This window comes from Haliaeetus albicilla, chromosome 9 (genome assembly GCF_947461875.1).
Source record: "Haliaeetus albicilla chromosome 9, bHalAlb1.1, whole genome shotgun sequence".
NCBI classification, from domain to species: Eukaryota; Metazoa; Chordata; class Aves; order Accipitriformes; family Accipitridae; genus Haliaeetus; species Haliaeetus albicilla.
The window spans coordinates 61,172-72,830 of record NC_091491.1 but is presented as its reverse complement, the minus strand read 5'-3'; the positions used below and the strand labels follow the sequence as shown (position 1 = coordinate 72,830).

Here is an 11,659-nt window from a genome sequence, read left to right as displayed (position 1 = left end):
AGTTGGTATTTAAAGTTATCAATAGCTTAGATAAATAAGTATTACCTACAAATACACACACATACAGATGTCCACAGAGGAGCCTAAGTTTGTACCCACAAAAATTTTACAATGCAGAAAGCTTTAAATTAGTGTGCATCTTTGTCCTGCTTCACTCCTGGAGGGTTCTGACACAGACCTGCAGGGATTATCTCTGTAGTGTTCTGCAAACATCTGGGAGTCTAGGCATGCTCGTAAACATGTGTGTAAGTGAATTAGTTTTGCATGTGAATGCAGCGTTCCTGACAGAAAGAGGCAATGATTCAGTAATATGGTAAATCTTGTATGACACCAAAAAAGCTGTAGCTACCTGACATGAAGTACCGAACACATATAGGCTAACTCTGATGGTCTAAATTTGCTTAAAATATCTTTCCTTTTCCTGTGAGGCTTTATGCACGAGGTATTGTCTTGTGCTGCAGTAGGCAATAAAGAATGAACCCGAAAGCATTCCCCATCGCGGCTCTGGCTAGTTTGACAGAAACGTGTATCTCATCCCGCATGCACACACGTTGGATCTGCTGGATGATTTGGCAGCTTAGTATTAACGCCCATCAAATTACAGCCCACAGTGGGAAACTCTTGAGCATGAGAGCGAGTATGGGGTGTGTGTGTGTTTGTACAGGTTTCTCTGCATGAAGGGACATGTGAGCCTTCAGCATGCGTGTCTAAAGGCACATGCATGTGCATTTCTGTCCCTGTTCTCCCAGAGACAGCTCTCCTCTCCCCTTGCCTCGGTGCTCCCCCCGGAAGAGATAAGCAGCGCTTACTTTGGCATCATCGTCCAAGCAGCCCGGGAAAAACCAGATACTTACTCCTCCTCGCCTCACTCTGTCTCTCCCGTATTCCGCCCCGACCCCCATCTCCCACTCCTTCCTCTCCCTTCCCCGCACCGGCGCCGCGGCCCGCTTCGCGCCGTCTCGCTCCCGCCGCCCCGCCCGCAGCCCGCCCCGCCCGGCCCTCACGGGCCTCCCCAGCCCAGGGCAGCTGCGAACAAGCCAGCGCCCGCCCCTTCTCCCTCCCTCTCCCACCGTTGCCTCCTGAAATTACATCTGCCCCTTTGAAGAAGCGTACGCCGAGCGGGGCCGCCCGGGCAGCCGCGCCGCTCCTGCCCGCCTTCCCTCCCTCCGTGCCCCGCTGCCGAGGCGCAGCCGCCCCCCCGCCGGCCCTAGGCGCGGCGCGGGCTCTGCGGGGCTCTTCCGTGGCACCATGAGGGAGGCCCGCGGCCCGGCGGCAGCGGGCGCCGGCCAGCGCGGGGGCCGCGCTTAGGGCCGCCGGGAGGCAGCGGGCGCCCTCCGAGGGAGGAGAGGAGGCGGCCGGGCGCCTGCAGCTAGCGGCTCCCGAGCCCCCCCGCCGCCCCGCGCAGCCTGCGGTCCGCGGACACCATGGCCAGCGAGATGGAAGATCTGAGCAGCCGGGAGGCGCAGACGGTCTGCGAGGCCCTGGGGCGCTACGAGGACACGCTGCGGGGCGCCGTCCAGGAGATCCAAGTGGACATCCAGGTGTTCAAGCAAGGGGTAGGCCGGCAGGTGGAGGAGGTGCTCCGCCTCGCCAGCCCCCTGGCACACACCGTCTCTGAGCTGCAGCAGGAGAACCGGCGCCTGCGGGCGCAGCTGGAGCGCCTGTCTCGGCAGGTGGAGGCCCTCGGCCGGTCGGCGGGGCTGCCGCAGGAGTGGGCGGACGAGGCGGCGGGGAGTCCCCCGGCCGCGGGGCCCGGCTCTCCGGGGCAGGGTTCGGCCGGCGGCGGGTTCTCCGGCCGCGCCAAGCTGGCGGTCGCCGGCCGGAGCCAGGTAAGCGCTGGCCGCAGGCAGGGAGGCGGCGGGAGGGAGGGCCGAGAGGGTGCGTGAGCAGATGCTTCACGGGCGCTGCCAGGTTCTGCGCTGGCATGGGGGCGCGTTTAGGGACACGGGGCTCCTCTTTTGCAGTGCAGGGTCAATGGGCTTTTGGGAGGTGCTCTGAGAAATGGTCTTGGCCCTGACACCACCTAGAGATGTTCCTGATTCTCGCACTGCTTGGTCAGACTGGGATCTTGGTTAGAGTGGTAGCAACCTGTCAAGTTCACTGTGGTTAGAAGTAAGAAGAGAAGCTGAGGCAGTCTCAGCTATCAATATACGTGTGTATGTGAATATCTGTGTATCCTTTCTGGACTCAATTCAGGGGGATCTGTGTGCCAGGAGTGCTGTTTGCCAGTTGGCAAGCTTACAAAGGAGAACAGCTCAGCATATAGCAGGCAGTAACGTGTTTTCCTAAGATAGTGACTTAGCATCCTTCAGTGAGACAGTTTTGCTGCACAACCACTGTCCCGCACTGCTGCAGCTCATCCTTGCGAGGCGGGCCTCGCACAAGCTGTCATGGTCACCATGACCTAAACTAGCACAAACGCACACGTTCCTCCCAGTGATAAAACTCTTTCTGCAGCCTAGTGGAGCATTGTAACTTGGTGTATGGAAACCCCAGTTAGTGGGAAGCTCACCTCGCCCTGAGATATTTTGTGTAATACTTTTTCTATGCGTCCAGCTCTATGGAAAGAGTTGAGAGCTCCTGTACAATCCTTGGCACCAGGAGGTGGCAGCCAGACAGTACACCATGATTCAGTCATGTAAAACTGTGCGACACTAGAGACTTGTCTTTCACAGATGACAGCTTATTTTGTGTAATCTTGATTAATCCACGTCTTAAGGGGCCTTTAAGACTGTTGGAGCATGAAAAGCTGGTCTGTGGTCTATCCAGACTTTGGGGATGGAAAATAAAAGCTTGGAAATTAAATTCAGTGAAAGTTAAATTGGTGGGATTGAACAAAGCGTCTGCATTGCATTCCAGCCCTTTTCATTCCTACTAACTCAAGAATGGGGGAATAGGGCTTCCCACAGCTGGGCAAGTGAAAAGGTAAAGCTGCTGCCTGATGCATTGTTCCAACATAGTCGTGGCAACTGCTGCCTTTTCCCCCCACGTGACAAAGGTAAGCAGCATACACACAACTTTCAGATCTGTTCCTTTTTGCTCCATGGAGCCACCCACACTTGTTTGTATTGCAAGGAACAGAAGTGAGCTGAGCAACATGGAAGGGACAAGGGGGTGTGGTTCCTCACACCATCTCACCTGCTCCATCATCACTGCCTACGTTGTAGTGTGTACTTCATGCTCTGTGAAAAGTCTTACGTCGAGGTTATGGCAATATCCAGCTTTAGGTATCGGTCTGCATTAAAGCACAGAATGAGCTTTTGTTTGGATTGGAACCTTCCTGCTTTGCTTTGAGGGTTCAGGGAAGATCACTTAAGTACTGATAGTTCTTCAGTGCCCTCCCAACAATTTTCCCTGGAAGGTTGGACAACTAGTTCCCAAGCTAGCATAGTTGACCGACAAGGAATTTCAGTACCAAGAACCACGGGAGATGCAGCTGCAGCTACACGCACCAAATGCATGCAGTGAAAACATGATTTTGTGGGTAAGGCTCTGATGTGGCTGTGCTCAAATGGCTGAAGAGCCTTGGTCACTGTGCTGGTCACCCAGATTCTCTGTAATGAGGAAAGTGTTCCCTCAGTTGCTTGCAATTTCTGGTTATGTGACCAAAGCACTTGAGACAGAGTATCATAAATGACACTGTGTATATTTTCAGGTAAATGAGTACCTGTGATAAAATTGGTGACACTTCTAGCCTTAGTAAATACTTCTATGACATATGAAGAGCAAATAATACTGACCTGGAGATAGCAGCAAATCAAGATGTGCTCTTTTGCTCCTGAAAAGATTTATTGGTTGAGTTCCTTTTTACTGTGTGGTTGGTGTAGTGTTTATGCCAAGAAAAGGCTGGGTTCTGTTGCCTTCAACATTTCTAGCAAAATACTTGTGATAAGAGTTAAGACTATCTTTTGCAGGTTGGATACTGGAGATTCTGAGCATCTTCAGTGTCTGAACCATTATTTTCTAATATTGCTAGATTATTTTTCCAGGTAATTTGATTGAAAAAAGTGAAGCTAGGGAGTTCCAAGCATAGTTCAGAAGTAAGGACACAGATCTCCTTTTAATTCTAATCTTCAGTCAATCTCTGCTGTGCTGTTCTTGAAATCTGGTATAAAACAGTCTAAGTGCTGATTCAGTTGGCATTTTAAATGGCCATTAGCCACTGTGATTTGGAGGCGAGTCTTTCTGGTATTTTGATGCCAAACTTTAATTTGGCTATCTAACCAGGCCAGAATCTGAGAGCTGCTTTCGCAAAGGTGAAAATAGGGTATGTTGGAAGAGTTAATTTTAAAGCGGGATCTTGGAGCCATAGCTGCACTATGGAGGATTTATCCCTCACTGAGCAGTTTGTTGCTGTTTGTCATCCTTTGCAGTCACTGAGGTCTCTCTCCTACCTGCCTGTGATTGTTAGAAAGGAAGAGTTTTGACCTTCTTGTTCATCAGGTCTTATATGTTGGCAGGAGTTTTATCACTTATGATCTTTCCATAGTGTTTGTGGTTGAGCATGATGCCTTTGTGAACAGGGAGGACTGAAAAAACTGTAAGGGTGTTCTGGTTTTATACAGAAGAGTTTCTGTGCGATGGGGACAGACTGCTGGACAGACCGCTGCAGAGAATGGGCCTGCAGTGGTCAAAGCAGCAGAGAGTTGAATAGCTGGCTATGACCACCTGGGAAGATCTAAACAAATATTACCCATTGGTATCTCTCTGTTGTGACCTGATGGCACCCAACAGTTAGTCAGCCTGGGAGTAACTGCATGAGACATAATGACCTGGGCTATACAGGCAGGGAGATGAAGTGATCCAGCAGTCACCTGGCATTACATACTAGTGATTCTAAACAATCTCAACTCCTGTATTTGATAAAGGAAGTCCGGTAGGTCCATTTCCTTATATTATTCTCTTACACTTCCTGCAAGTGTCCTTTTGGAATGGTGGCATTCCAAGGTTGCCTTGATCCTTATCTAGATTTTTTGTTGTTGTTTGTTTTGTTTTAATTTGCTGTGACATAGCCATGGGCATCTGCTGAAGTTGCCAAGGTAGAATTGTTCCTTGCTGTCCATTTTTATCTAGCCTTGCTCCAGAAAAGGTTCTGTGAAAAGTGCTGCTACTGTTTTTCTTCAGTTATTACTCCATGTGCAAAAGCTTTCCTAATATGCTCACGGTGTTCAAGGCTTTTTCTCCAAGCTGCAGGGTCAGTTACTGCTAGAGAATACTTGTGTTATGTGACCGACGATGGCTTTCTAGTACAAGAATTAAGGGGTAAATGTGGCGTGGTTCTTGCTGGCATCTAGCAGCCTTGTTTGCATTTCCTCACACATTTCATGATTCCCCACTTCTGATGTATCAATGATCTCTTTATATGCAAGGAACAGAGTGTCAAATCTTGCCTTGCGGAAGGCAGTGGTGGTTTTGCTGTTCACCAAAGTGAAGCATCAATTTCATCCAGCATGCATGCTTCTCACAGATAAATGGCATTTCTAGATCCAATTATTTTTGTCATGACCCTTTTGATAATTGGTGCTTTTATGAAAGGCTTTGGATGACTGAGATCTCTCATTTGAGAGAAAGGAATCTCATTTGTCTGTCATTCTTCTACAGTTTGACCTTGTTGCGGACAAAAAGCTTGAAGACGTAACAGACGTGCACTTTAGAGGCTCAGAAAGGAAATAAAAATCTCATGATCTGGTGCTTACTTTTTCTAGATGCGTGGGATTTTCACTACTGGGTTACGATATTTGCCTGTTTTATAGCAGTTTCCAGTTATGGATCTCCAAGGTCTAACTTCTTTGTAGTGAAGGAGGAATTCCAGCAGCCCTACAACTATGGAAAGTGTTACCACCCTACATTACATGGAGACTTCTGAGCTACAGAGAGATGAGTTCTAAGAGCAAGCCTGAGTAAGACATGGAAAACATTAGTGTTAACTTTCTTTTCTTCAACTTCACCAGTTCCTCATCATCTTATTATTATGTGAGTTGTACAAATGAGCACTTATCATTATTAAGCACAGATACAGGTACCTGTCCCTCTGCTATTTACAATCTATGTAGCCAGCATTGACAGAAGAAGTATTGTTGCACACATGGATTTGTCAGAAGCTTGGCATCTCCAAACAAAGTGGATTTTAAAGTACTTTAGCCCAACACTACTAAATGTATGGTAAAATCTGATCCCAGATCCTCCAATGTTTTATCAGCACATGGGCCTTCCCAGTCCTCCAGCCTGGTATCAGTTTCTTCCCCAGCACTGTTAGCCAAAATGTCGTAATCAGGTTTGCATAAAATAAATTAATGCAGCACCTGTCACTGCATTAGGAAGCCAGTTCAGTGTGTAGGATGCTACATGATCTTTGCAATGACCACCTCATTTGACTGTTTCACTCGCTTTGACCCCCACAGCTTATAAATTAGATTCATGTTTGCAGTCTAAATAGGCATTTGACACATTCAGGTCATAATGGCTGACATGAATGGCTAAACAGTTCTCACTGTATGCCACGGGTACCTTCTAGGGAGCTGCATTAGCTGTGCTTTATATTTCAGTTCTGGATATGGGCAATAATTGTTGACTAGGATCTCAATTACACTAAATACAGCAATAAAAGTTCTGAACCCCTGATTCTCTGTGGTTTGTATAATTAATATTTGTGTGCTTTTCTCAAGTTAAGCCTGGCAGTTAGTCATAACTGAATATACTCATGCGTAGTACCTTCTTCTTGACAAATATAAAAGTTTGAAAATAATTTTATTTTTACAAATTAAAGGATCTGGATAAAATGACACAGATCCAGTTTAGTGGCAGTAAGTCAGACTGTGTGTGCATATGGAAGCATTCTCTGTGGGGATAGCAGATGGTATAAAAATGAAAAATATTTTTGATCGAGAGACAAATGTTATTTTAAAGAAGTTGTTCTTCTGGTGATGTGTTGTGAAAAAAGTTTTGTAGAGCAGCTTTGCAAAAGAACTCATGACTCCTTTTGGGCCTAAGCTGAGTAACTAAAGAGTGCAGCTTTGTTGGATGTGAGCTCTTCTGAAAACCTGTTTGTAATGAAGCCTCTGAATGCGAAAGATCCCACAAAAATCAGTGGAGCCTAGATAGCTGAATTGCAGTGCTTTTGCTTGTAAGAAAGTTTTAGATGCTGGGAGAGTGGGAAGTTCTGAATGTTCCAACTTCCCCAATCTAGTTTATTTTCCTTTCTTTTTAAATAAGAAAGAGGAAAATTAAAATGAAGCAAAAGTTCTTGTTTGGATTGATGTACTGAACTTCATTACAGGTTTGATTTGTAGATGTACTGAATTCATTACAGATTTGATTTGTAGAACTTGCAGTCTAGGCAGGCTAACCTAGTTGTGGAATGGACATTCTGACTCCCAGCTGCCTTAGGTGCACCTGAAGCCTTTATTGAGCATCAGTGGAAATCTGTCAGTCCTGTTAACAGGGCTATAAGCAACACTGGTAAAACTGGTGTTGTGTGTGGTTGGTTTTTTGAATGGTGGTTGTTGTTGGGTGCTTTTTTTGTTGGTTTGGTTTTTTTTTAAACAAAACCAGCCTCTCATGCATTTTAGTGGTAAACAGACTAAGAAATGTCTTGGCTTATCATGTAATGACTGTGCTCTTATTTCGCGGAGCATGTAAATGCATATATAACCCCAGGAAGATAATTCACTTGGAAACTAGGCAAGAGAATTAAATGAAAGCTTCTGGCTGAGAAACCTTTAAAAGTCTTCTTTTCTTAGAATACATCTTCCACATTTTCAGGAAGTCTCCAGTCCTCCAGTCCTCTTCTGAACTTTGTTTTGTTTGAAAATCCTATCCAGGTGATCCTATTGCTTTTCCTCACCTCGCATAGAAAAAATTGACATGAGAATCTGACCCCAGCTTAAACAACAGTATACAACCCAATATAATAAAATACACCATCCAAGCTGAGCCTTAAAGACAGTTCACAGTATCTCAGTGTCTTGCTACCATTCCTTTCTGTGTTCTATTGTAATACATCTTTGTAAGACACTTGCTTACAAGGCAGTAGGTCCTCATCTTAAAGTCAGGCTAATAGGGTTGTATCACACCTTAATGGTTTTTCCAAATTATGCTGTGGTCTTGAAAAGCCTGGACACCAATTGTGATCTGAGAATGTAGGGCCCAATCTTAAAGTCAAGAGAAGGATTTTCCTTTACTTTAGTAGTTGTGGTTTAACCCCAGCCGGCACCTAAGCCCCACACAGCTGCTCGTTCACTCTCCCCCTGGTGGGATGGGGGAGAGAATCAGAAGAGTAAAAGTGAGAAAACTCATGGGTTAAGATAAAGACAGGTTATTAGGTAGAGCAAAAGCTGCGCATGCAAGCAAAGCAAACCAAGGAATTCATTCACCGCTTCCTACAGGCAGGCAGGTGTTCGGCCATCTCCAGGAAAGCAGGGCTCCGTCAGTGTAATGGCGGGTGACGTGGGAAGACAAACGCTATCACTCGGAAACATCCCCTCCTCTCCTTCTTCTTCCCCCAGCTTTACATGCTGAGCATGACTTATTTATGGTCTGGAATATCCCTCGGGTCAGTTGGGGTCAGCTGTCCTGGCTGTGTCCCCTCCCAACTCCTTGTGCCCCCCCCAGCCTGCTCGATGGTGGGGTAAGAGGCAGAAAAGGCCTTGGCTCTGTGTAAGCACTGCTCAGCAGTAACGAAAACATCCCTGTGTTATTAACACCATTTCCAGCACAAAATCCAAAACACAGCCCCATACTAGCTACTGTGAAGAAAACGAACTCTAGCCCAGCCAAAACCAGCACAGTAGTGTAGGCACGTAACTCAAATTCTGCTACATACACCTGTGTTCCATTGAAATCAGTTGGAGGTTGACACTTAAGAGGATCAGAATCTCAGCCCACAGCTGTATGACAAAATTCTGTTTAGGCTGCTTTACTGTACTAGTTAACAAATTCTTAGCAAGATCTCAGACCATGGTTACCAGGAGTTGACTGGGATTTGTACTTGAGGTAATAAGAAAGTTCTAGTATCTCAAGTCATGGGATATTGCACCAGTCTGTGCACTCTGCAGCATCTAACAAGATTGAACGCTTTGAAAAAATCTCAAAATCTCCAAGGTGCGTTAACATTGTTGGCTGGTGTTCTTAATTAAGTTTGGATGAGTGTAAACATGTGCATGATAAACAGCAGACAAGTTCCAAGAAACTATTTTTGTTGATTTATCTTTAATTGATCATATGGTTTCTGTATTTTACATGAGATATATTTTTGCACTCTATAAGTAAATTATTCTAATTTGTGATGAAGCTATGGAATAAATAAGTAAAATCAAACTACCAGTTTGCTCTGTGTATGAAAAGCAGAGACAAATTGTTACTACATATATACACCCTGCCTCTTTCCTTTTCTGTTATGTTCTGTTATTTTTATACTTGCCTGCAGTATAAATTCTTCTTCAGTATCTATCCTCAGTCTTTCTGTCTGTCTGTCTTTTAAAAAAAATTTTTTCTTTATTTTATTCATAAAATTTTTGGCCAATCTGGTAGTTAGATATCTGCCTAGAATCAATTAAAACTTTTTCGTGGACTCTGTGTTGGGGGATTTCATTCTACTGCTGCTTCTTGGAAGCTACGTTTTTTAATTGAAGTAATCGGTGTCTGTGAAGCAGTTTCTTCTTGCTTTAGTTCCTGCAGCCAAAAATCACATAGTTCCTCGTGATTTTTTGCACACCCACATACGCATGAACCAACCAAAAAAAAAAAAAAAAACCCCACTGTCGTGGTTTAACCCCAGCCAGCAACTAAGCACCACGCAGCCGCTCACTCACTCCCCCCCATCCAGTGGGATGGGGGAGAAAATCAGGAAAAGAAGTAAAATTCCTGGGTTGAGATAAGAACGATTTAATAGAACAGAAAAGAAGAGACTAATAATGATAATGATAACACTAATAAAATGACAACAGTAGTAATAAAAGGATTGAAATGTACAAATGATGCGCAGGGCAATTGCTCACCACCCACCGACCGACACCCAGCCAGTCCCCAAGCGGCGAATCCCTCCCCCCCCCACTTCCCAGTTCCTAAACTAGATGGGACGTCACATGGTATGGAATACACTGTTGGCCAGTTTGGGTCAGGTGCCCTGGCTGGGCATGAGAAGCTGAAAAATCCTTGACTGTAGTCTAAACACTACTGAGCAACAGCTGAAAACATCAGTGTTATCAACATTCTTCACATACTGAACTCAAAACATAGCACTGTACCAGCTACTAGGAAGACAGTTAACTACATCCCAGCTGAAACCAGGACACCCACCAAAAAAATGCTTGGCTGATTTTTCTGGAATTATATTGGCAAACATTATGCAAAAAATTGGTGCTTTTCCCAGAAAAAACTGTTCTTACAGAAGCTGCAGGTTATAATGCAGCTGTAAAGTTCTAGGATCATACTTACTTTACGTAGTGCTTTTGCAATACGTTATCAGAATGTTATTTTTTCTGCAGCAAACAGAAAAAAACTGCAGAGCATTAAGCGTTTTATGCAATCTCAGTCAACCTCTCCATTATTGTGCAGAGTCTTCTGTTTATCACCTTCACAGTGGATGGGGATACGTTTTATCTAACAGAAGTGGAAGACCCCTCCTAGGTGCATGAGGCCTGCGAGGACAAGTATGTGAAGATTGATACAGGTCCTGCATTGCCAGTGCTCAGTTTGCAGCTTTGGCTCTTGGGTTAGATAATTGTTGCCGCCTTGTGTTGCGGTCACTAGCACAAGGAAGACCTGTTCTTGGCGGATGTTTCTGGATATTCTACTAACTTTTGCTGCTGTTTGAAATTTAGCTGTCGTGTCTGTTGTCTGTTCTGACAGAGTGTAGACCTGGGCGACCACCACAAACCTGAGTTTAGAAGAGTTTTTAGTTCTTCCATCATTGAAAATGGGCATCAGTCTTCATCAGGTAGGAACAGGGCATGAAATGAAATAGCACTACTTGTAAAATACCTGATCCTGGCAGTCATAGAGCAGCTCTCACATGTTGGAAGCATTAGAATCTTGCTATGGTTTCAGCACGGATATTGTACTCTGGCACTGATACCATTAACTTTATTTCCTAATTAGGAGTTTAACTTTTAAACTTCAACTTTATTGTTAAGCATGCACTATGGTGTTTCATAAATTAGAGACTATTACTGTCACATTATCTTGGGGCACTAGTGATAATAAGGCCTGCTAATCTGGGTGCCATTGTAGCCTTGCATCCTGAAACATTTTGCAAATTACCTGTCTGCTTCCATCATCCTTCAGTGGAGGAAGGGCTTACTATCTCCATTTTAGAGAAAACTGAGGCACACAGCATTTGATAGAACCATAAAAAGAACAAGAATTCTGACTCCTAACCCATGGCAGGAGACTGGGGGGCTGGGGGCGGCACAGAGGAAGAGGAGGAGCCTGCCAAATGCAGATGCTAGTGGATTAACAATCTGAAGAAGTTGCTCTTGCTGAGATTCATGTAGGACAGGTGTGATCGCTGTAAGGATCACTTACACTAGGATTGTTTCTTCGGTGTGCTGTAAATGGTATAGTGTCCCACAGGTGGAATAATTCAAATGACTTGTAAAATAAAGTTTTTGCATGGAAATTGGTTTGTAACTTTGGTACAAATCTGCAAATAAATTTACTT

At 45.1% G+C, this 11,659-nt stretch overlaps 1 protein-coding gene and 1 long non-coding RNA gene across 2 annotated transcripts in view; both read left to right on the top strand.

Annotated features, from left to right (window-relative positions):
- Positions 1 to 1,121: 1,121 nt before the first annotated feature.
- The window catches only part of SMTNL2 (smoothelin like 2), a 20,805-nt gene continuing 10,267 nt past the window's right edge, over positions 1,122 to 11,659 (top strand). The window contains exons 1-2 of the mRNA XM_069790770.1: positions 1,122 to 1,829; positions 10,849 to 10,936. Coding sequence (XP_069646871.1) covers positions 1,425 to 1,829; positions 10,849 to 10,936 — 493 coding nt within the window. The 5' untranslated portion in view covers positions 1,122 to 1,424. The remainder of the gene's footprint in view (positions 1,830 to 10,848; positions 10,937 to 11,659) is intronic.
- On the top strand, positions 1,841 to 7,534 carry LOC138686707 (uncharacterized). Its single transcript, XR_011326005.1, has 2 exons — positions 1,841 to 3,480; positions 4,344 to 7,534. It is a non-coding gene; the product is annotated as an uncharacterized lncRNA (long non-coding RNA).